General features: G+C 35.5%; 1 protein-coding gene across 1 annotated transcript in view; it reads left to right on the forward strand.

Moving 5' to 3' along the window:
* The window catches only part of LOC113048113 (corticotropin-releasing factor receptor 1), a 135,593-nt gene that overhangs the window by 61,426 nt on the left and 47,314 nt on the right, over nt 1-26,853 (forward strand). The window contains exons 3-5 of the mRNA XM_026209659.1: nt 4,845-4,895; nt 7,122-7,241; nt 15,626-15,711. Of these exons, the coding sequence (XP_026065444.1) occupies nt 4,845-4,895; nt 7,122-7,241; nt 15,626-15,711 (257 nt within the window). The remainder of the gene's footprint in view (nt 1-4,844; nt 4,896-7,121; nt 7,242-15,625; nt 15,712-26,853) is intronic.

Here is a 26,853-nt window from a genome sequence, read left to right on the forward strand (position 1 = left end):
ATAAGCACATCAAGATCATACCCATGTTGGCAGCCCCTCACAGTTCAGAATCAGAGCTTTGAGAAAACTTGTGGTTTTATCGGCTTTGTGTATCTGTGGTAACCTTAGTGATACTAATTGAGAGTCGACAAAGAGAAGTTTAAGAGTCATTTAACAAGCTGACATTTGATAGCTGTCTGCCGGTTTTACAAGGGCCTGATTATATTTGTATCAGGAGAGGTCAAGATCTTTTTCATTTATTAAAGGAATCCAGAGTTTTGTAGAATAGAGAAACATTATTATTTCAAATTAATTTGTCAGCTAAAGTTAAATGAAATTATTTTTAAATGAAGTTAATTAATTTATAATTAAAATACTATAATATATATATATAATAATAATATAAAATATTATATAATAATATATATTTGTATGAGCTTTTACACAAAATAGCAGGTCAACCCAGCTTGCCAAATAGACATGCAGTGAAACTTCATACTCTAATAAAAATGATTTTGAAAATCAAAGTCATGACTGAATGTATATCATTAGATTTTTATTTCAGAGAGACAATTAATTTGATAAACTGGAGTCTGAGATTTAAATTCAATAATGTAATGCAAATATTTACATGAACATGACTTGACTCTGAGACTTGTAGTCTCCCTGAAGTCATATTTTAAAGGATAATAAAAAGTCATTTGCTATTTTATGACTGTTTGTGTGGGCATTATTTATGTATTTCTGAAATCAAAATTCAAAGATCCAAGAATGTGCAAAGTTCAGGGTGCTCATGACAAACCTGTGATTAACATTTATTTATTGCCCACTCAATGTAATTAACACTGAACTACCAGGAGCATATGATTTTTCTGTTCAAATGGCTTTGTTTCCCTCTATAATGAGTATGTGGTGTTCCACACAATATATATAATCAGTCACACAATAAGTAATAAAATTCTCCCTTTGCTTAAAATGAAGTATATTTAAGTCAACTTACTCAGTTTTTATTATTATTATTTTATTTTATTTTTTTACTAATTGAATTTTTACTTAAACGTAGTCTTGCGTTACAGTAACAGTGCAGTGAGCTTTATGCATAAGGAAAATATGCTTGTACATTATGTAAGCTTGTTTTAGATTAGCTCAAAAGCTGAACGTATGACCATAAATATGTTTATCCTTTTTTGTGCACTCTCTTCTCTCTCTCTCTCTCTCTCTCTCTCTTTTCCATATGCACACATACAGATAAGCACAAATACATATGCACCCAAATATTTCTGTTTGTTCACACTGTGAGCTGTGGGTGTCCTCCGCATCATTCAGTCACCACACTGGTATCGCATGTAGTTTGATGCCAAACATAAACAACATAATGAGGGCTGAACATATTGTTTTTGATTTGCAGTACAAAACTAGTTCTGATGGATATACATTAAACAAGTGTCAAAAACACCAGATGCAGGACACAGGAAAAACACAGGGCTTAAGTAAAATGAACTAAAGGTAATTAAAGAGACATAGCTGAATCAAATGAACACAATCAACACAAGGAGAAACTGAAGAGCAGATTTGACAACAGTCTCTTCCCCCTCATTCTCCTCCTTTGGGCCGAGGTGAAGGAGAAAGCTGCTTTCATAATGGAGCTTGGGAGAGCATCAGCCGGCAAACTTGACTGTGGAGCGGCCGGCGTTTCTGGGCTAGACTTGGGAATGCCTGACTGCAGAGTGGCCAGCGAGTGTGACAATAGAGCAGCCGGCGATCCTGACTTCGGCGTGGCTGGCAATCCTGGGGAGTAAGGAGGAGCTTCAGAGAACAATTCATATAGAAATAGTGTATTACGATTAGGAACTCCTCCACACACTGCTCCAAAGGCTGTCCCTACTGCTGGAAATCAAAGAGAAAGTTCTCAACCTAGTTCATCATGCATCAAGTGTTCTGTCACACTTCCACGGTGTCGGAGTAAGAAGACGAAGGAGAGCTACCATTAACAGTCGTTTATAATCCAAAATAGCAGGGAGCACACACGTAGAACTGGAGAAAGACATTTAACACTGGACGCAGGACACAGGAAAATACAGTGCTTAATTAACAGGATCTAAATAAGGTAATTAAAGAGACACAGCTGAATCAAATGAACACAGTCAACACGAGAAGGAACTGGGTCAAAGGGGGGCACATGGGGAGCAAAACACAGGAACACAGGGCTGACAAATTTATTGTTATATTAGATCAAAGAAATTCTATAATTAAATGATAATCATAAATCATTAAAAATGTGTTTAGCTTTATTGCCTAGCCATATATGTCGGAGTTATTTGGTGTGTTATTTGTTCTTTATTTTTCAGCTGCTCAGATCAGCAGATGTTTTGAGAAATCTATGAAAGTAAACCCCAAAAGTCGATCATGTACTATATATATATATATATATATATATATATATATATATATATATATATATATATACATATATATATATCCCATAATAAAATAAAAAATAAAAACATGGATGTTCAAATATTTACATTTGCAAGAAGAGCAGTGCACCTCATTGTGCTGCCATATAAACAAACTTCATTCCGTAGGGTGGAATCTCATTTTCAAATGAACATGTTTATGGCATGGTATTGAGAATGCATTGTATTGCACATTATTCAGCACCGATATCTCCTTTCGTTCACCTGTTATTTCCGGGCCAGAGGATGATCAGACACGGTGACATGCTAGCTTGAGCTGATATTTCCAGCGTGTGCATGTTCTGCTCCAGTGCCATGTGAGTAGAAGATGAATAGATGTGTGCTTGTTTTATCTCATTGAACAGCAGACAGGATTGTGAATTCAGAAACAAATTCAACCATGATTTGAAGGGTAAAGGTGCACAAATTCCTAGAGTAAAGATTCAAATGCTATTTGCTTGACAAACAGAGAAAAAAAGTTATATTGTACAGTTAAAAAGATACTAGTTATCATTTTATTTATTTGTTCACTTTTTCTGTGTGTAATTGTCTAACATTCAAAATGATCAATGCCAAGCTTTCCAATACATCATGTCATGTGCAATATTCAGATAATTTGAGACCTTGTAAACATCAGACTGACTGAAGATACACAAAAGATCTGGTGTAAACAACAATGAAGCAACAATGAATATTGTTGCTCAGTTGCTTCATTCACATCTGTGCTGAGAAGAGTTGCACAGACCCAAATTAATTTCTGTTTCATGCTGGTTTATTCTGGTTTGATGCTGCCAGCACTGTTTTAAAGAAACAACAACAAATTAATATTAGAATTTAACTTTCAAACACAATGCATTCCATATACTGTATGTGGTACTTCAAGGTTAAATTATTCTGATGATAGAGACATTCCTATACATACATTTTCTTTTAAATTATTTAAGCAACATATTACATTTTCTCAATTTCAAGGAAGGATCCTCGGAAGCCAGAATTTCGAGGATGCTACATCATCGACATCCATCGAAGGACTGTTCCAATGTCGAGGATCCTCAGAATTTCAACCAAAGACTGAGTCCTTTGTGCGAAAAATATCCCATGTACAGGAAAGGATGCATATAGCCTTCGCGCTCTTCGTGCTCTCAAATCACCCACAATCCTATGCGTGCAACTTTGCTATCTTGTTAAAAAAATTCAACCGAATTCAATTCGGACCAGTCATTTAACAATTGTTAGATTAGACAGACAAGCAGCTGTTTAACGGGGGGAGAGACACCGCAGCGAACGGATATCAGTAAGAAGCAAATTATTTAAAAAAGCGGACCTTTTCACTGACGTAATGATGCAATGATGTGCACTTGCTAGCCTGTTCCATTGTGATGAGTGGGGTGGGGCAGAGAGACGTGGGAATGGAGCGAGGCCGGTAGAGTGATGTGGAAATGAGCGACACCTGCTTCACTCACCGGTCTCAAATCCCATGTAGGAGATCGGAAGGATACAAAAGAGGAGCGACGACAGTGAAGGACGAGAGAGGACCAGACCTGGGCTTTATTTTGTGTTTGGTTTTGTTTGTGCACGTCAGTCGTCCGTGAGGGGCTGTCGCGCTGTTTTGTGTTTATTTGGATATTAAAACGTTATTTGAATGTCCGGTTCCCACCTCCTTCTTTCCGTGATTGTGGTTTTTATATTGTTACTATTATATTATATTATATTATATTATAATAACATAGATATCATCTGCAGGCTTTGATCCTTTGTCAGGGAGAAACTCCGAAAATTTGTGCTGTAAATTAAATCTGAAGGCAGTTTGTGTTGAGATGAAAGAACGAGTGGATGTGGGAGCGTTTGTAATTTTCAGCATCCCAAACAAAATGCTCCCACATCCACTCGTTCTGTATACAGTTGTATGATGTGTATGAAGCACTGAAGTATGCATGTAAATGGGGTGGCAGTGGCTCAGTGGTTCATGTAGGTTGTTTACAAACCGGAAGGTTGGTGGTTCAATCCCCGGCTCCACCTGACCAAGTGTCAAAGTGTCCTTGAGCAAGACACCTAACCCCAGCTGCTCCTGACGAGCTGGATGGTGCCTTGAATGGCAGACACCACAGTCGGTGTGTGAATGGGTGAATGTGAGGCAACTTGTAAAGCGCTTTGGATGGCCATGTGGTCTGTTAAAAGTGCTATATAAATGCAGTCCATTTACCATTGAAATATTGATAAGTGACACTTTTTTTTACCAATTTATTTTACCAATACTTTTTATTTCAGTCTTGTTCTTTCTTTTTCATTCAAAAAGAATGACTAAAAAAGAAATTTAATTTAAACATTAAAAAAAGAAAGAAAAAGTTATGACCCTGTACTCTAATACCCTACATGTATGAAATTAATGCTTTTCTTTTCTTTTCCCAGCTCGCACCTTGATCCTGTGGAATCAGACGTCTATTCCCACCAACTCTACAGGTCAGTTTACAACTCAGGTCTTCATCTGTAAATATGACAAATTGCAAACATAAACACAGTGTTCCAGCCAGTGGTCATGACTCTAATATTCCTAAGAAAGTATTTAGTTTAGTTTTTGAGCAAGTGAAATTACTTCAGACACTGCAATACATTTTTACCATGATATCATGCATTGGAGATTCAGTTTTTAATTATTAATAACAAATAGTAAATCCAGAACTTGAAAGTTGTAGTGTGACATTTGTTGCGCCAATAAAATTAAACTCCCTGAATTAAAACAGGTTTCCCAAAACACAACTGTAACAATATTCCCTTTGTAATCATCGGGAAGAAGGAGGCGGGAACCGGCGCACAATCAAAAAGCATTTTAATAATCAAAATCAAACACAAAATGGCGCGTCAGCCCCTCACGGCGACTGACGCGCACAAATCAAAAGCAAACATAAAATAACGTCCCAGGCCTGGTCCTCTCTCGTCCTTCACGGTCGTCACTCAGTTTTATATCCTTCCATCTCCTACGTGGGACTCGATACTGGCGGTGGGGCGCAGGTGTAGCTCATCTCCAATCACTACACCTGGCCTCACTCCTCGTTCCCACGCCTCTCGGCCCCGCCCACTCGCCACAACAACCTATGTCTACCATTGGTTGGTTAAACAGATGATTAAACCCATGGTCAAATCCTTTTTCTTGTATTGGAGTGTAACTTGAATGCAGTGGAATAAGAATATCTCTAAAAGCCTCCAGGGAAGAGTAAAAGCTCTTAAAAAAATTAATAATAATAATAATAATAATCTCCACTGGGCTCCACAGATCCTTTTTGATTGAAAGAACAATGTGTGAGAATTTTTTTTTTTTTTTTGGAAAAGAGGCTAATTCAGATGATAGGATTGTGTCCTGGGGCTCACACAAACACATAGAAGAAAGCCACAGAGATGAAGATAGATAAAGAGATTGAAACCATCTTCATGAGTCCCATGTGTCTCTCATGCTGCCATCACTGTTAATAGCATTAGCCCTATATTCAGAGGCATATAGAGCCTCTGAATATGCTTACTCTCCAGGTTCTTAAGAAAAAAAAAATTCTTTAGGAAACATCACATAGAAAATAACCAGTGTTAAATGATCTCCTGCATTTGCATAGTGGATAGCTCAGCGCATTTCAGTAAATATTGGAACACCACTCACACATTTTTGCGCACATCTGAGTTTGTTTAATAAATATTTTATCTAATCAGACTATGCCTTTAGCTGCCAGTAAGTAACACTGCATTTCAACAGTACACCTTTAGTTTTGGCACGTTTATTGACCGTGAATAGACTACCGGTCAAAAGTTTGGAATAATAAAGATTTTTGGAATATTTTTAAAAGAAGTCTCTTATGCTCATCAAGGCTTCACTTTGATCATAAACACAGTATAAGCAATTGTGAAATATTACTGCAATTTAAAATAACTGTTTTCCTTTTTAATATATTTTAACATATATTATTATTCCTCTGATGGATTAGCTGAATTTTCAGCATCCATTACTACAGTCTTCAGATCATGATCTTTCAAAAATAATTTTTATATGCTGATTTGGTGCTAATTTTTTATCAGTTATTATTTTATCACTAATGGTTCTGTTTATGTTAATTTGAAAGCAGTCGTTGTTCCAAGTTATCGTTAGCATACTATATACATTAATATCGTTTTCATTGTAGTTATTGTGTTATTTTTCAACATACAACATTATGAAAACAGCTGAACTACAATCATGCTACTGAATTATACAGCTAGTGAGCAGCATCATACTTTTAATTATTATCTTCTCTTTATAACTTTACAGGGTTAATATACTTTACTAATTCAAAAAAATCCTCTATTTTTTATTTCTTTTGTCCTTCCTTGCTTCCTCCATTTCTTTCAACCATCTTTCCTGTTCTTTCTTTCTTTCTAATATTCTCTTTTTTTCTTATATTTTTTCTTACATTTATGACACAAATAAAATCTATTAATTTAGCCCATGAAGCACAATTAATATTTTTTATATTGTAAAATATTATGAAAAATATAGCTAGTTCTAGCTTTAATTGCTACGTTTAGTTATAACTTCATTAGGTTTCTTCACATGAACACTAAAATACAAACAATTCCAGCTTAGCAAGCAAAAATATGTGTGCTTGAGTTTCATGATCTATTGCTTTAATCTAAAGTCCCTCTTCTCTATCTTTCTTTGCCTTTCAGGATTGTTCTGTAACACTTCGATTGATGGCATTGGGACCTGCTGGCCCAGGAGCAGTGCTGGAGAAGTGGTGTCCCGTCCCTGTCCGGAGACCTTCCTTGGAGTCCGATACAACACCACCAGTAAGAGCTGAGCATCTCACATCGAATCGCTCTTTCATGCCCGTCCCATCTGGACTGCTCTGTCTGTTCCTGTTTATGACAGCACAAGCTGTTTATTTATTTGTTTATTTACTGTGTATCTGTTTTATAGAAGACATAGTCACTCGACTCATACATTCTTGCATCTCTTGTCAAGCTGATGTGACGTGTTGAAGTCATGTTTTAGATGAATGTATACATCTGTCACTGCTTGACTGTCATAATGGAGCTGACAGTGGAGAGTTACACTACATAACAAGCTTTCAGATTCATGTTTGCGTGTGTGTAGGGAGGGAAGGAGTGTGTGCGCCTCTGCCAATTTGGCCTGTGTGTTGGGCTGCATGTAGTTCAGTTCAATTGTTCTGCCAGTGTGTGTGTGTATGAGAGAGAGAGATTGTGTGTGTGAGATTGTGTGTGTAGCAGTAATGGAAGAGACAAAAGTGTTCCAGTGTCCCTAAGAGACAGTTCTAAATGCTGTGGGCGGAAGTGTAGTTTTTATGAAAATGAGACATTATCACATTGTCTACTTCCATTCATCTTTCTTTCTTTCTTCCATTCATCTCTCTCTTTTTTCTTCCATTCACATTTCTTTTTTCTTTCAATATTCCTTCCCATTTTATTCTTCCTCCCCTTTGACTATATTTTTCTTTCTTTCTTTCTTTATTTCCTTCCTTCCATTTCTTTTCTTTCTTTGCACCTTCGCTTTATTCAGTTTTTAATTTTACTTTTAGTCCTTTCTTTCTTTCTTTCTTTCTTTCTTTTATTTCTTTCTTTCTTCATGTTTTCTCTTTATTCCCTTTTTATTTTATCCTTCCCTTCTGCCTAGTTTTATTTTCTTTCTTACAATCGTTTCCTTTCTTTCTTTCCTTCCTTCTTTCCTTCCTTCCTTCACTTTTATTCATTTTTTGCCTTTTCTTTCATTCCTTTTTGTCTTTTCTTTTTTGTAAATTTCTGTGTCTTTCCTTTCTTTCTTTTTTCATGATTTTATCCTTCCTTCATACTTTTATTTTCTTTCTTACATCTTTCCTGTACCTTTCAAATTTTTTATTTTTTTCTTTTTTTTTCTTTTTGTCTTCGTTTACTGTTGTTTTTGTCTTCCCTTCCTTTCTTCCTTCCTTCTTTCCTTTCTTCATTCCTTCCTTTTATTGTTTTCTTTCTGATTTCTTACCTTCCAAATTTGTTCTTACCTTTCTTTCTTTCTTTGAGAGAGGAGGAGAGAAAGGGAATGAAGTCTGATTCCAAAGTTATTGTTAAAGATGAAATATGTGAAAATACGAATGTGCGGCCAGGCGACAGATAGAACTCAAGAGTAATGATTTGTTCGCACTTTTTTTATCCTTATTGATTAATTTTTCTCCTGCACCCGGAACAAAGCTTAGAAATACATTGAAATCTGTAATAAAGCAGGTTTTAGGAACATTCTTGATGCCACTAGATTCCACACATGCACTGTGTGTGTGTGTGTGTGTGTGTGTGAATGTGTGTGTGTGTGTGTGTGTGTGTGTGTGATTGACATACTTTGCCAAACACATTAAGGAATGGCCCTACCCCCATAGATGCCTGGTTAGTTGATTGGTGTATTAAGATTCACTGGAGCTGATAGCATGATTGATTTTTTAAAGTCCCATGGCTGCAGCATATTGTAGAGCTCCAGGCAGTGTGCAGTGCAATGCAGGAACATAATCAATTAATCCGAGTGGTCTTTTTGGTTAATCAACAAATGTTTTAATGTTCCTTAAGATTTTGTGTATATCTGTTTGTGAAGTATCAAACACTGTTATTAAGCATTTGCATTTTGTCAGCACAGAACAGGACAGACTGCAAAGGAGATGCACCAATCAATTACTTTCTGGAAATTAGGTTTTTCAGAGAGGTTAAAGAGGTGGATATTAGTTCAGTCAATAGCAAACAATCAAGATACATATTTCAGATCAATGAAAAATGTTACAGTACTGCAATGTAGAGTCATCACATTACAAAATGCACTTGTTTTACTCAAACAAGCTAACATAAAATCCATAATGTCTGTTATATCTAATGACACCACCTGGTTTTACATTCTGCCAGTAGAACAGAGTATACTGTTACTACTGTAAATTATATTGACTTTTAGAATTGTCATGATCTTCATGATCTCTCAAATAAGCTTTTTTTAAAGTTATTAATTTACAAAGTCAAGCCTTGCATACATACAAACACTTTGAATGGACATGGTAAGCACACATTGTGATTCCCATATGAGCAGATTTTGAGGCTACACTCACAATTGAATATATGTAACTTTACCAAAGGATTTGTTGTTGAACCATTAAGATAAGTTGGATACATTATACTTGTAAACAGTGAAATAAATGAGGACAGGTTCAAATAAAAAGTTTAAAGTTAAGTACATTGTGAAAGTGTATTGTACTTCACAGTAGTGTATTAACTGAAGATACGCTGAAAGATTTGATAGAAAAATAATGATAATCTCTCTTTGTATTTCATTTAATAAAATGAAATGACAATGAAGGCTTTGAATTACTTGAATATAATTGTTTATTTTCTAAAGATCATGCAGGGAGACACAGCTTTATTTAACAGTAATGAAAAGAATGTGCTTTCATTGCCATGGACAACACTGAATTATCTATCAAATTCAGTGAGGAGCTTTGAACCCAACAACTGGGCTAGACTTAGGGCTGCGTGATTTGGTCCAAAAAATCATCATGGTAAAATTTTTAATATCAGTCGAAATTGATAGTTGTCATGATCAATAAAGGAAGATTTTATTTTCCATGAAACTGTTCTTCCAGACAGTTTGATTCAATAAACCGGTTGAAGAAAACGCTTCAATTCTTTTTACATATAGCTGTTTTTTTTTTTAATAATTATTTTCCATGGTAACGAGTTACTTTTATTATAGAGTAATTCAGTTACTACCTCAGTTACTTTTTGGAACAAGTAGTGAGTAACTATAACTAATTACTTTTTAAAAAAAAAAAATAAAAAAAAGTGAAGTGAAGTGACATTCAGCCAAGTATGGTGACCCATACTCAGAATTTGTGCTCTGCATTTAACCCATCCGAAATGCACACACACAGAGCAGTGAACACACACACACACACACACACACACACACACACACACTGTGAGCACACACCCGGAGCAGTGGGCAGCCATTTATGCTGCGGCGCCCGGGGAGCAGTTGGGGGTTCGATGCCTTGCTCAAGGGCACCTAAGTCATGGTATTGAAGGTGGAAGGAGAGCTGTTCATGCACTACCCCCACCCACAATTCCGTCCGGCCCGAGACTAGAACCCACAACCCTTCAATTGGGAGTCCAACTCTCTAACCATTAGGCCACGACTTCCCCTCTTTTACTTTTTTTACTTTTTTAAAGTAACGTTCCCAACAGTGTTAGAGACGCAAAGCGTTTCAAACGATTCAGTTCGATTTGGTGAACTGGTTCAAGAAGAACCGGTTAAATCCAATTATTTGTTTGTGAATCGGATATCACTAAACTGCAGTGTTGTGAACGCGCTCACAATAGACACGGAAGAGAAGACAATGCTGAATAAAGTTGTAGTTTTTGGACCAAAATGTATGTTTGATGCTTCAAAAAATCCTAACTGACCCTCTGATGTCACATGGACTACTTTGATGATGTTTTTCTTACCTTTCTGGACATGGACAGTATACTGGACACACAGCTTCAATGGAGGGACTGAGAGCTCTCGGACTAAATCTAAAATATCTTAAAACTGTGTTCCAAAGATAAATGGAGGTCTTAAGGGTTTGGAACGACATGAGGGTGAGTCATTAATGACATAATTTTCATTTTAAGGTGAACTAAGCCTTTAAGTGATAGTTGTAGAAAGAAAACAATTAACTGTGGTTTTAAATGACTCTTTAAGGTCAGAACAGGACAAACACTTAACCAGTCATTTTTTCCTTAACAAAATAAATATCTTAATAATAATAAAATTATGTTTTGTATTTATTCATTCTTATTTTGATTTTCCTATAATTGTAATTGCTATTATCAAAAATAGACAGACACAATTTGTATTCATAGTTACATTGTTTGATCATTTATTTATTTTAATTTGTTAATTTTTTTTATAATATTTTCTACAGCTGTCCAACACACAGGACTTAGAAAATCTCTGAAGACTTTGAAATCTCTCACCCATTTTTGTTCACCTAATTGTGATTAATAAGTAAGTGAACAATTTTTGACACTAGAAAGTTATTCTGGGTTCATTTGAGTGTTTTTCTGTCACACAGCTTTGACTCCAAACTCTCTCATTTTCATTCACCACTTTCCAGTGGTCTAAGCTACTCATTTTTTTCCCCCACTTTAAACTGGCTTACAATTCATGATGCAATTCATGATTTATATTTTTGGCTCATTTAAAATGCGTTGTTTTATTTGTGACTTTGTGTGTGATTTTGTACAGAGCAAGGAACTTTTGGGTTCAATTTATCTCTCTTTAGTGCACAGTATTTTGATCGAATATTGAATTCACACAGTCATTATCATTCACTACTTCCCTATGTAGTGCACTCATATTTAAAGTGTTGTTTAAAAATAGAACATTTTATAAAAGGTTTATTTTAGCATATAACAACCCCTGGGAGAAATGTGAATCAAAAAGCTTCATCTTCTGAGTTGCCACCTCAAGGCAAGTGTGTGAAAGCTAATTATATTCCCACTGTGGGAGGAGGGTTTTACATGACACAACATAACTCCTCATCCCTCCTCCTGTCTATCTCTCTCCTTCTCCCAGTCTCACATTTCCTGCTCTCAGGCATTGTCAGTCTCTGTCTGACCTTGACAGTCTCTTTTATTGCATGGGATTTTTCGCAAAGGCTGCAATTCAGCGCCATTTCAGCGAGCTCTTATGACGGATATAGAAAAAGCCAGTTCAGTGGCAGCTGAGCAAGGTCTTTTTTTCATTATGCTAAGTGACATTTGCTCTGCATGGGTCACTGGCGGAGCATGTTAGCGAAACAGAGCTGTGACAACATTCTGTACGTAGCGGTGTGCTTTTTTGTCATCGTACCTACATTGTTTCACAGTAGACTTTTGGGACTGTGACTATTACTGGCTCCATGGTATATTGAACCCCTAAGTAATAATGCTTTTTTTATTATTATTAAATATATTTCTGATTGAAAAATAGAGTATAAACAGTAATATTACAAAATGTCATATATTAGATTATGATTTGGTGATCAATAAACATTTCTTATCATCATCAATTTTGAAAACAGCTTAACATTTTTGTGGAAACCATGTTTCAGGATTCTTTAGAAAGTTCAGCTGATGCATCTGATGCATTTAATACATCTTTGCTCAATAATATTATTTTCTTTCAAAAAAGAAAAAAGTCTTTCTGACCCCAACATTTTGATTTGTATATATATATAAAACTGGTACAAATAACTAAACAGTGACTCAAGCTTGCATTAATAAAAAAATAAATAAAAATTGTGAACTCAACCCAAACACTTACTGCAGGAAAGGAAACATTATTTCCATTACTCTCTCATCCTAACTTCCTCAAGTCTTTGCCTTTTGCTCATGGCAATATTGATTGAGCATCGGAAGATGAATGACAGCTCCATAGATCACAGCAGCAAACAGGGCACAGAGGACCTGCTACACGGTGAGTCATCTGCCTCCTGTAAACCTCCACATCCAGCCGGTCTGATCAACCGCACAATTGCCTGAAGCAGATCTGATGGTGTGACGAGACAAATAGAAGGTTGTACGTGCTTTCGCAGTCAGGATATCCATTTCTGTGAGGATGAGTAGTGGACAACGCTGGAAAACAATAGAGCATTGTGACAGTCTTCAAAGAGTGCTAAAATATTTAATGAGCTGAAATTGGGATTAGGAGGAAGAGCATGTTGAAGAGTTGAGAGGAGTACAATCCTTGTCATTGTGTGTGTGTGTGTGTGTGTGTGTGTGTGTATATATATATATATATATATATATATAGGCTATATATATATATATACACACACACACACACACACACACACTATATACTCTTCATATATATATATATATATATATATATATATATATATATATATATATATATATATATATATATATATATGTGTGTGTGTTGAAGCTTTAATCTGGGTCAGATGTTTCATAAGTAGCTTCCTAATTAATGTACTACTTGTTTATGTTAGTATTAAAGGCTTTCTCAGGAGACAAGACAATTAGAGAAAAAAAATCAAAAATGAAAATATTAGTACCAGGTGGTGATTCCAACTTTTCTATTGCCCTTTACTTTGTTTGAAGGTACCAAAAATATTTCTAAATGCAATGTAAGAACTGCTAAATCAGGGATGAGTTAATTTGACTCAATCAAGGTGAAACAAGTTTTGTGTCTGTCGGTGATATAGCCCTGTTTATATCCGTGTCGGACACTTGAGATGGAAGTTATAATTCGATCATAGATGTGGTGGTACTTTTGCACATGTGGTTTCATTGCGAAGAGACATCTGAATGGCTATATGATGATGTTTGGCAGATATTGACTAAGTAGTTAGTGGCTAAACAGAGAAATGGTGAGCGACATAGTTCTTTTTCTCTTGTGAGAAAATTTGAGATCATGAGAAAACAACACATAAAACAGTAAATAATGCATGGCCTCTTGCAACAACAACAACGACAAAAAAAAATCATAATTACCTTTTGAAACCTTGATAGTACTCAATGCTTATACAGTATTTCTAAAGATAGATAGAGAGATAGATATATCAGGGCTCTAATCATCTTATAGCATCACTCTTTGCTCCACATACCTCCACAAATTGCCAAAGTTGCAACTGTTGCACCAGTTCCCATGGAAACTAAAATAAAATAATGACATCTGTGACATTTATTTATTTATTTATTTATTTTTTTGCAATTGGTCAGTGACTCTCTGTAATGCTGTAAAAACCTTCATAGTCACGGGAAGAAGGAGACGGGAACCGGCGGACATTTAAATAAAAACTTTAATAACCAAATAAACACAAAACAGCGAGACAGCCCCTCATGGATGACTGCCGCGCACAAACAAAAACAAACACAAAATAAAACCCAGGCCCGGTCCTGTCTCGTCCTTCACTGTCATAACTCGCCTTTTATCCTTCTGGAGCTCCTCCGTGGGACTCAAGACCGGTGAGTGGAGCAGGTGTCGCTCATTTACAAATTACTCCACCGGCCTCGCTCTGTTCCCACGGCTCTCGGCCCCGCCCCCACTCGTCAGCATTTCTGACGAGTGGAGGCATTTTTATCTATTTCTTTTCAGGAAAGAATATATATATTCCGTTCATCCTCGGAACACAGTTTAAGATATTTTAGATTTAGTCCGAGAGCTTTCTATCCCTCCATTGAAAATGTTTGTACGGTATATTAGTCCATGTCCAGAAAGGTAATACAAACATCATCAAAGTAGTCCATGTGACATCAGAGGTCCAGTTAGAATTTGTTGATATCAATAATTTTCAATTTTGGATGAACTAACCCTTTAACCCACTCTGTGTGGGTTTCAGATTAGTGATTAAGTTAGTCTGGTTGAAGTATCTGTTGGCCTTGATCTGAACAGCTCCTGGAAGCATAATGCAATACTAACCCCATTTCCAACCTTAATACTGTAGAGGAAGTCACTTGGATTGCTCCTGCAGGAGAGTAATATAAGTGTCATTGGATAAAATGCTCATGGCTCTATTGTATTTCTTTCAGCAGAGTTCTGAGTGCTCAGTGAAAATAACTCTGCCCCAGATTCTCATGTTGTTGGATTTCAACCTATTTTGTGGAATTTTGAAGAAGAAACTTTCACCAGATCTAACAATGGCTGTTCAAAGCACAATATAAGCCTTGTAAAAGAAATATATCACAATGAAATAGGAAACCACTGAAATGTAAATGAGAAATGAAACCTGAAATAACTTTTCATTGATACACATCTGCACCCAAGATGGATTTTACCTCCGATGTTTCAGATGTTTGTTAACAAAAACTGAGCAAAACATGTTTGATGTTTTATGTTCTTTCGGTTTTCGGTTAGGCTCATCTCTTCCCTGCACAGCTTTCATAAATATATGAGACTATATTTTAACATATTTTCAAGGTTAACTAGATGTCCATGCTGTGAGGTCAGATATTGATTTTCGCCCTATTAGTATTCCTAGTGTTTTGGGTCATATTGCATAACTTTTGAATTATGTAATGGATTACATACCATACATGAAGAAGTGACAGATCTGTCTTCAGATGTTCAGAATAAACATTATATAAACTGTTTTTCTTCCTTAGATATTAAATAAAGAAATCTGTGAATAACCAGTGTGATTTTTTTTCTTTTTTTTCTACAGATAACGTGTACAGAGAATGTCTTGCCAATGGAACCTGGGCAAAGAAGGGAAACTACTCCCAATGTCAAGAAATCCTCAATGAGGAGGTATGTGGTTGCACTTTATTAAATCATGCAGTTATGTCACAATCATATTTAAATCATAGGTTTTCTAAACTATTATGTAGTGGCTATAATACAGTTTTAGTTTAAACATTTGGGGGAAATATTTAATCAATAAAATCTCTAAATCACTATGGAAATTTGACACTGACCACATGAATCTTTTTGTACAAAGGGTCAGTTGCAATTTTATGACAACTGTTGCATTGAATAAGAGTAGAATGTGAAATATAAGCTTTTTCAGTAGAGTTTTTAGACGTTTAGTCCCCTTACAATTCAGTGCAAATAACTTAGCTCAAAGTTATTTTTCTTTGCACTCTGGATCAGTTTGTTGCGCATTTTACTACATTTAAACTATGTGAATGTAATACAATGTGAAGGTTACAGAAGTGTTATTGAATGAGGGAGACTAGTCATGTTTTCAGGAGTCAATGAGTCGTTCTGAGTTCTTCATTTAAGTAGCGCACTGTAAAATCTTCAAAGATTGCACAATAGAGTCCATGCATTCTTGTTGAGAGTTGTCACTTGGAATCTTTAGTAAGACTGTCATCCAACCTTCACGTTTTACTTTTTATTTGTGGTTTATATTTATGCTCTTTTATGTGTTCCAAATGTTCCAGCTGGATGCTGGTTGGCAAAATTAGCTAGATTGTTGGATATTAATAGTAAATCCACTCAGAAATGGCTATTTTATTATAGCATTTATTTATTTTTAAAAAAATGCAGTATATATAGTAATGCAGTATGTTTTATAATGACTTTAAAATACACAAAATGTAAATTTTCTTACAAATTAAGAAATATATAATTAATGAAAAGTTAACCTTTGAAGCCATATTTTAAATAATAATAAAAATAATAATGTAATATATTTGCAACCCACCTTCTAAATCCAGATTAATTATATTATTTTTAAATTAAAATTAAATTAAATTTATGCATTTAGCAGAAACTTTTATCCAAAGCGACTTACAGTGCACTCAGGCTATCAATTTTTACATATCATGTGTTCCCAGGGAATCGAACCCCCAACCTTGCGCTTGCATGCTTGCTAGGGCAGTGCTCTACCAGTTGAGCTACAGGAACACTATAAACATGTGTATATATATATATATATATATATATATATAAACACTATATTTTTAACTACAATATACTATATGTATGTCAGTATACAGCATTCAACCACTTGTAGCTTATTTGAGTACATTTGAAGATGAATTTCTCTGGGAAACACAGCTATGGCTGTTAGACAGAGACATTGATGCTTCACGTCTACAAGATTCATTAGCTGTCCTTTGGTGTAACAGAAGTAACATAGGGGAATTAATAATGTATGGACTTTTATCTGACCTCAAAGCAATTTAAGTTGGCATGCTAAGCCTTTGTTCACACAGGGATGGCGAATAGAGAAATCACTCCAATCAGTGGGATGGAGGAGTGGGCTAGCAAGGATATTGCTCGGATTTATTTTTAGACAGCAGGGAGGGCTTCCACCACAGCTAGTGGCTAACTGGAGCATGTGATTACCACACTAGATGCTGTTTTGAGGTAGAAATAAGGGTTTTCCCTCATTACTGAGAGCACTGTTGGAATTCATGTGTACTGTATTTAAAAGCAGAATAAAGCCCCTTAATCAGGTCATGCTGTTAACATGTGGTCAGATGGAGGATTGGCCAATTACTGTAGTTATAAACTACTCTTGATCCAGGCAAGTTGGATATTGTGGTCATCATGCAAGAGATGCACAGTAGGTTCAAATCTTGGCTTGCCTTAAAACATTTTTTTTTACATATTTTATCATAAAATTGTTGCTAAATATGCGGCAACAAATATTATGAAAATGTACAAACGTCACATTGGGCAAAATGTTAACATTAAAGGAGAAAGTACAGAGTTTTTACTGGGGATGTCCCAATGACTGAGAGTGAACCCCATACAGATGATGAGACATACTAATGCAGACCTGTCCACATTAATGTGCCAAAAAAGCTCACCACTTTACAGCAGATTTAGTTCACTCACAAATAACCAACAGTCATGACACAAATCTGTCCACTGAATCATGAAATAATATATGATTTATAATAATTCAAAATAAACTTCAGCACTATTAATCTACTTTTTGTGCCATCAGCCTCACACACACACACACACACACACATTGAATCAATGAATCAGTGAGTTGTTGACTCAAGAACAGCTGCAATCCGATCAGTCTGATTCACTGGACAGTGTCTCAGAAAGGTTGGGGATATTTTTTCGAATGGTTTGTGTAAATAAAAATGTGTAACAGGACATAAATAACTACTTTTTTAAAAAGCTTAAAAACTTAAAAAAACAACAACAACACTATATATTAGAGTAATTGGAAGCATTTGATCCAGGGGGTGGAGATGGGTAGGTTTAGGGATATGTAAAGTGGGAGGAGTTGGATCTTGAGTTGGAGTTGGTGGACCACTGTAATACTAGTGTTCTTACATGGTAACTCCTCAGGCACTGTCCACTTAATATAAACTGTAACCAGGGTGCGATTTGTGAAAAAAAAAACAGAGGGGGGATGTTTTGAAACATATTAATTCATAAAAATAGTCATGAGAACATGAACCAGATGACGTCATGCACTAATTAGCATATTTATGACATTAGTGCTTCGTATTGTATTGCCTCCCAACGCTCACATACTGAAATTTAATTTAGCCATTTAATTTAATTCTCAATAAAACTGTTTTTATTACTATAGTTTAATGTTTCTGTTGTCAGACAACGGAATGAATATGATAATGACTGGTCCATTAGACTACATAACCAGCTCTATAACATTAATCTGCACTAATGAAATCAAATACACATACGATAAAGTCAGTGGCTGTGCTGTGACTGATGTTGGCTATACTTGCTTGTAAAATAGAGTTAGAAGCAACAGAATATCTTTCTTCTTTTTTTTTTACTGAAAGTGCTCGCTGAACACAGCAGATACAGAGAGAGAGGCTCGTGCTGGGGAAGAGAGACCTCGTGCTCGTGGGGCAGCACCAGAGAGTCTCAGAGACTAAATAATGATTGCCCAAAAAGTCAGTAGATTTGTTGCTAGTCACGTTTTTTGGAAAAAAAGTCACTAAATCTAGCGGCAAAGTCGCCAAGTTAGCAACTCCACTGCCCAGCGGACTGGCTTCAACCGTCTCGTAAGTGTTGATAGGCTATTTATTACTCGTGAGGTGTAACCAATCAGACAGCGTGGGGGGGGGGGCATTGAGCAAGTTTGCAGTGTGGTGAATACAGAGAGCTATATCAGAGCTATATCAGAGCCAGCCAAAGTAGCGCATTTTAAAATAAAATTGACTTAAATCAAACCACGGATCCGTGATAAGTTTTGTGATCCATCTCGCCACCAGAAAGGGGGAAATCCCCCCCCCCGACCCCCCCCCCCCCCAATCGCACCCTGAGTGTAACATTCTGGACTCTAACTACAATTTATATGTAAAGCCTAACTTTATTAATCAGATTAATAACATTATTCAATTCAATTCAAGTTTATTTGTATAGTGCTCATTGCAAAGCAACTTTACAGAAAATTACGTTTCTACAATATTTAGTAGTAGCTTATAAGTGGTCATTCTCAGTTTATGTGCATTTGACAGGAATTTTCTGAAAAATTAATACAAGACGTAGTCAGCCAGAAGATGAACACAATTAACAGCAATTATTATATGATGCAGTCACACTTGTAGCAATATTTGTTAGTTCTGTATGTTGTTTCTGGGTTAGCATCATCTGAGGTCCTCTGAGGGGTTGGCATAATCTCTTCTTAGGTGTTCTGGATCACGTGGCAAACCAGAGAAACAAATGGAGACATAATTAGCGTAGCTGCTGTTCCAAAAAAGTAAAATTAATTAGTTTAACCCAAGCTAAAAAATAATAATGTGAATTTGATCAGATACAACTGCAGGCACAAATTGTGAGATGCATTATTTGAATGCATGGCGAAAGAGTTTTTAATCTAGATGTAAACAGAGAGAGTGTGTCTGAACCCCGAACATTATCAGGAAGGCTATTCCAGAGTTTGGGAGCCAAGTGTGAAAAAGCTCCACCTCCTTTGGTGGACTTTGCTATCCTAGGAACTACCAAATTTCCAGCAATTTGTGACCAAAGGGAGCTTGATGGATTGTAGCGTTGTATAAGGCTAGTTAGGTATGCAGGAGCTAACCCATTTAGGGCCTTATATGTAAGAAATAATAATTTGTAACTGATACAGAACTTAATAGATAACCAGTGCATATGATCATATTTTCTTGACCTGGTAAGAACTCTAGCCACTGCATTTTGGACTACCTGTAGCTTGTTTATTGAAGATGCAGGACAAACACCTAGAAGTGCATTACAATAGTCCAGTCTAGAAGTCATGAATGCATGCATGTTTCGTAGCTTGGCAATGTTTCTAAGATGGAAGAATGTGTTTTTTGTAACTTGGGAAATATGGTTTTCAAAAGACAAGTTGCTGTCTAATATACAAACCCGTAAAAAACTAATATTTGGCATGACATTTCAAAATGTCTCACTTTCAACTTTGTATATGTTATCTATATTCTATTGTGAATAAAATATAAGTCTATGAGATTTGTAAATTATTTTATTCCTTTTTTACTCACAATTTGAGTGTTCCAACTTTTTTTGTAATCGGGTTTGTAGCACCCAGATTTTTGACTTTAGGGGAAGTAACAGTACATCCGTCTAGTTGCATTAGATTCTGTGTACATTTTTTTTTTTTTTTCTGGTCCAATAAGTAATATCTCTATAATGTCTTATTCAAATTTAATAGGAGAAAATTATTGGTCATCCAATCTTTTACATTTTTAACACTATCTTAGATAATTTAGAAGTTTAATCTGGTCTCGTTGAGATATATAGTTGAGTATCATCAGTTTAAGAGAGGAAGCTAATCCTGTATTATTCTAATAATATTACCAAGGGGCAACATGTATATTGAAAATAGAAGAGGACCTAGGACGGATCCTTGTGGCACTCCATATTTTACCGGTGATAAATGAGACTCCCCATTTAAATAAACAAAATGGTAGCGATCGGACAGATTGGATCTAAACCATCTTAGAGCCTGACCTTGAATACCTGTATAGTTTTGTAATCAATCTATGTCATGATCTATGGTGTCGAACGAAGCACTAAGATTAAGTAAAACTAGTAATGAGATGCAGCCTTGGTCTGACACAAGAAGAAGTCAATTTGTATTTTTAACAAGTGTAGTTTCAGTGTTATGGTGGGGCCTGAAACCTGACTGAAAATCTTCATACAGATCTTTTTATTTTTATTTTTTATTTTTTGCAGGAAGGAGCACAATTGAGCAGACACAACTTTTTCAAAATTTTTATACATAAATGGAAGATTTGAAATGGGCCTATAATTTGCCAGTTCACTAGGATTTAGTTGTGGTTTCGTAATAAGAGGATTAATAACCACCAGCTTGAATGGTTTTGGGATGTGACCTAAAGATAACGACGAGTTAATAATATTGAGAAGCTGTTCTTAGGCTACATGTAACAACTCTTTCAATAATTTAGTGGGTACAGGATCTAATAAACATGTTACTGGTTTAGATGCAGTGATAAATTTATTTAGCTCTTCCTCTCCTATAGTTGTAAAAAACTGCAGTTTATTTTGGATGTGATGGATGAAACTGAAGTACTAGACACTGTAGAATCTACATTTGTTATTGTATTTCTAATGTTATCTATTTTATCAGTGAAGAAATTCGTAAAGTCATTACTATTAAACGTTGATGGAATATTTGAATCAGATGGCCTCTGTTTATTTGTTAATTTAGCCACTGTGCTAAATAAAAACCCTGGATTGTTTTGGTTATTTTCAATGAGTTTGTTGATATGCTTGGCCTTGGCAGTTTTTAGAGCCTGTCTATAGCTTGACTTACAGTTTTTCAAGTCAAGTCAAGTTAGTTTTTCTCCACATGCACTCAAGACTATGAATTTCTTTTGTGAGAGAGAGGGTATAACTGAGGAAATAGTGCCCATGTTTCCAGTCATTTCATCTAGGTCATGTGTATTTTCCGGTACACATAGTAGTTGAGATATATCAGGCAGGCTATTTACGAATCTGTCTTTGGTGGCTGGAACAATAGTTCTGCCCAGACTTTAATGCTGAGCCATATAGTTAATATCAGTCATACACAGCATAAATGATACAAGGAAATGGTCAGTAATATCATCACTTTGAAGTACAATATCTATATCAGTAAGATCATTTCCGTACAATATAATTAAATCTATTGTATGATTAAAACGATGAGTGGGCGCAGTGACATTTTGCTTGACTCCAAAAGAGTCTATTAGGTCAGTAAACGCAAGTCCTGATGCATCATTTGTATTATCAACGTGAATATTAGAATCCCTGAAGATTAGTGCTTTATCAACTGTAACCAAAAGGAGAGGAAATCTGCAAATTCTTTTAAGAATTCTGTATACAGCCCTGTCGGTCTATACACAGTAGCCAGAGCAAGAGATACATTAGATTTAACCAGAGCTTATCAAGACAGATTTGTTCCCAAAATAAAAATATGATTTGGAAAATGACTTCCCCAGAACACATCTCCTTTGCAATTAATAAAACTCAATTTACCATGGAAAAAATACATTAAGCCAAGATCAAGCCAAGTGTATTACTATGTATTCTGGGAGTGGATGCATGACATTGAAGTTACTTTGGAAAATTCAGTGAAAATGTTAATATCGGGGTCAATTTACCACATTAATTTAGTACAAGTAATTATTAAGCTACTTTTTGTCTATGTTTATTCAATGAGTTACCTTTCTGTCCCACTATTGCATCATTTGAAGCAAATATTGATGTATTTAATTAATTGCAATTCATTAGATTTTTTTTTTTAAATCAGCATAGTATACAACTAAAGGGATAGTTCACCCAAAAAAATATAATTCTGTCACAGCCATCTACATTGCGAGAAAATCACTTGCATATGCGACTAAATCTTCACTCTGTGTGATTAAATGATGTCTAATATTAGCCAATGGCTAATAAAATCTCAGATTTTACTCGCCAGTGTGTGAGTTTGAGGCTAAGTATAAGTTTAGCACATATACAGTATATATATTTTCACTCGCTGAACACTCTGATTGAGCACTTCAGAGTTTCACTCTCCGTCAAGTGATTTGTACTGTTTTTCAGTTCATCTGAATGGATGTGCAACGCACCTGTATTTGACGTACCGTAGACTCTAGTATGAAGGTGCACAACTCGCCATCGCTTTATTCCACACACATGCACAGAGAGAGAGAGAGAGAGAGATAGAATTGACGCACTGCATGTAAACTATACACTTTGATGTAATTTCCTGTCAAAATAACGACGCTCCCTTAGAGTTCTTCAGCTTTTAAGAACTGCCGGGTTCTCCGGTAGTGGGCGGAGCTAATGCACAAATTGCAATCTCATCGGGGCTGCAATCTCAATCCCTTTTGATTTCAGCATTACATTACTATGGAAGTAAATGGCTACCTTCAACTGTTACTTATTTGTCTTCATCAGAAGAAAGAAACTAAAACATTGTTTACTAAAAGGTGAGTAAACAATGAAATAATTTTTAATTTTGGGTGAAATTGATCTTTAAATAAATGTACCTACCCATTGCAAATAGCTGTAAATTACTTATTTTGTAAGTTAAGTTATTTTGAGAAAACAATCTGCATGAATATGTCTTGACAGTTTCTCTGCGATTCACAGTTTATTATATTAGGCGTGTTCTTGTTAAAGTTTGTTTTTATCAACACCATTCATTAAAATTTAGTGTTCATCCAGGAGCTTTTCAACCAAATCACAGCATGAATCATTCAAGTTTCTTGATCCAAATTGAGAGTGCATTAAAATAAACACATTAGTGTTTATTGATCAGAAACGCTAGGTAATGATGGATTTTTAGCACTTCAGATCTTGTCATTGTAAACTTCATGTACAGCAGAAAGAACAAACCAAAATAACATTTTTGTTTGGATTTTAAAACAATTAAAACATAACTGAAAGTATTCTCTATATATTGATATTCATGCAATACACACAATTCAGCATCCAAGCCAACTGGCACACGGTACCGCTGGGACATGTGACAGATCCTAGGTAGTCTAAAACCACCCACTTACCTACAGTATCCCACTCAAAATGCCAGGCAGACGTGCGTTAGTTGCCTGCTATCTGTGCCATCTGTTTCCTACAGGATTGTTGATTTAATAATTAATAAGTTTGCTCACATAGGAGAACATGTGGTGACTCCATGGTGCTCACAGCTTAGGCAAATGTGGAAATGGAGCCAGCAGGGGAGGCTGCACTTGTATGGGTTTCACCCTGGGGGACATATGCGGCCAGCAGGTCGAATAAATCTACAATCACTGCACTCCAGGCTGAAAAGAAAAGAATAAGAGACGGTGCAGTGTGGCATCTGTCACAGGATTCAAGCAGAATGGACTGACTTTCATAAACATTATCATAATGCTCTCCATAATGTCGTGATATGTTAATATCTGACAATTGATGGATGTTTGTGTGGCTACAAGCAGTTTTGTGTTCCAGGGGATGGTTTTTTATTAAAATGAACAGATTTTAACTTTTCCCCCCCTCTAAATAAAAAGGACGCATTAAGTTCATTATTTATTTTATCTCTACATATGCCTTATTATTATTATACAGTAGATGTGATCATGTTGCTCTCAAGACCAACACTTTAAATGGCAAAGCACAATAATATAATAATCATACAATATTTTCATTTTTTAAGTATTAAATATAGGATTTGGGTATTATTGTATGAAAATTCATTATATACATTTTTAAAGGAAAAAAGGAGAAAAGCATGCATGAAATAAAATATTGTATGTGTGATGTGCAAAGAAAAAAAGTAAATGTATGAATATTTATTGTGTGTCATTTTAGTCATGCTGTAATTTTGTTGAAGTATTAAAAAAACCATGACAATATTATTTAGTTGTGTGTATTGAAGGATACATAGCATGCTAGGTACAAAGTTAGACTTGATAAAACACATGGGACTATTACTATTCTAGAAATGTTTAAAATGTAATTTCCACCACATAACAAATGGTGGAAAATGGGGGGAGGGGTGTCTGAATATGCTGTTGGGCATTGGTAGTAAACAAATTATGTAAACTAATGAGTTTGAAATGTGTATTATAATGGTGATGATCAAATGGTACTTTAATGGCGTTTCTGTTAGTCCATGGGACCAAAAGTGCCCACAGATGAAGAAAAATACTGTAACCAAAAAAAAAAAAAAAAAAAAGTTTGTTGTGAAATATGGTATATTTAGTTTTATATATTTAGGGAACCAAACTTTCTGTCACCATTGACAATCACCACACCTAGACTTGAAATTCTGAGAAACTTATTACTAGAACAGTTTACTGTTCATCTGTTTTTGAAGTATCATAACACTGAAGATAGCCAAGATCTTTTTTTCTCTTGGGAAATTCATAACTTTATACATTCCTGTGCAACCTCTGACTCGTTGAAATGCAAAAGCTGGTGTCTTCCCCTCTAGAAGATTCAAAAAATATTTTGAAAACTAAGTTTGGGAGAGCCAAGGGTAGTCTGGGGATTGATTTAACGAGTAAAAAGCAGCTTTGTCATTTACCGGTGAGGTTTCTGAGCCAAAAATATACAAACTGAATCACAGAAGGAGCACACAGCAATCCAGCGTCTCTCAGAAATAATACGATTTCAATTTAAACCACTAAAGGAATCTGTACAGGCAAAGTGCATCAAGTTAATGAAGGCCAGTGACTGGTTCAGGCCCTCTAGCCTGGCTTGTCTGAGATCCTTTTAATCCAATTGCACAATTAACTCATTATTTTCAGATGTTCAATAAGCCAGGTATTTTATCTCATTATACATATACAAAAAAAGAGAACAAATGCCTTGTGTTCTCAATGAATTGCTCTTTGTAGCAGGGATGGATTTGATAGTGCTTAACCTCAATGAGCAATTGCCCTCAAACCACCTGGTTATGAGACAGAAACATGTACAAGATTGGTGAAGTGGTGCGTGAGCTGATTTGTTTCCTACGGAGCCCCGCACATGGCATGCAGAAAAAAAAATTGGCTAAATCGTGCGCACGATTTACTATTTCATTCCCTCGATTTATAAATTGTCCAAATGATTTACTAGTTTGTTTCCTCGATTTACTAAATTGTGCAGATGATTTAGCAAATCGAGGGAATGAAATAGTAATTGTGTGCATGTTTTAGTACATCAAGGGAACTAATTAGTAAATTGTACGCACATTTTAGAACTAATTAGTAAATCATAATACTTTTTTTTTTTTTTCTTGCATGTCATTTGCAGGACTCCGTAGTTTCCTGTGGACTCTGTAAGTTACATGCTGGTTTGAGAAGTAACACTCTTTAAAAAAGATTTCAGTAGAGGGTTTTCACACCAAAGCCACAGAAAAATCATTTCGGGTTCCAAAAAAGGACCTTTTTTTTTTTTTTTTTTTTTTTTTTTTTTTCAAGTACATTTTAATAATATCAATAACCTTTTTCTTTTGTATTGAACCTTTTTGTGTAATTGAAAGAATGGATGATAAAGGTTCTTCATGGAACCATAGATTCCAATAAAGAACCTTTCATTTTAGGAGCGTATGATCACTTGATTTGATTTTGTAATTGCATTCAGGAATGCTTAAGCGTTATGTTTTATAATAGTTTATAATTGTGTAAATGTTGTTGCCTCTTGGCCAGGACTCAATTGAAAAAGAGGTTTTTAAATAAAGGTTAAATAAAATAAAATAAAATGTTTTAGTCTAGTGAGTGCTTTTCCAAGAGGAAATGTTGAAATTTCCAGCTAATAGTAGAATTTCCTGAGGATTTTGTAGTGGAAATGTTTTCGAAAGCATAATTGCCTCATGAAATTTTTATACTGTTGTAAATGGTTCCTGATGAAGTTTCCGTCTGCTTGGCAGTCCTTTATAGACAGAAGTTCAAGAGCCAAGACATCTCTAAAAGACTATGTTTCCTCTTTTCAACTGCCTAAAGTATTTTGCGAGCCACATAGGTGCTAAGATTGCTAAACCCTCATGCT

Source organism: Carassius auratus, chromosome 3 (assembly GCF_003368295.1).
Source record: "Carassius auratus strain Wakin chromosome 3, ASM336829v1, whole genome shotgun sequence".
NCBI classification, from domain to species: domain Eukaryota; kingdom Metazoa; phylum Chordata; class Actinopteri; order Cypriniformes; family Cyprinidae; genus Carassius; species Carassius auratus.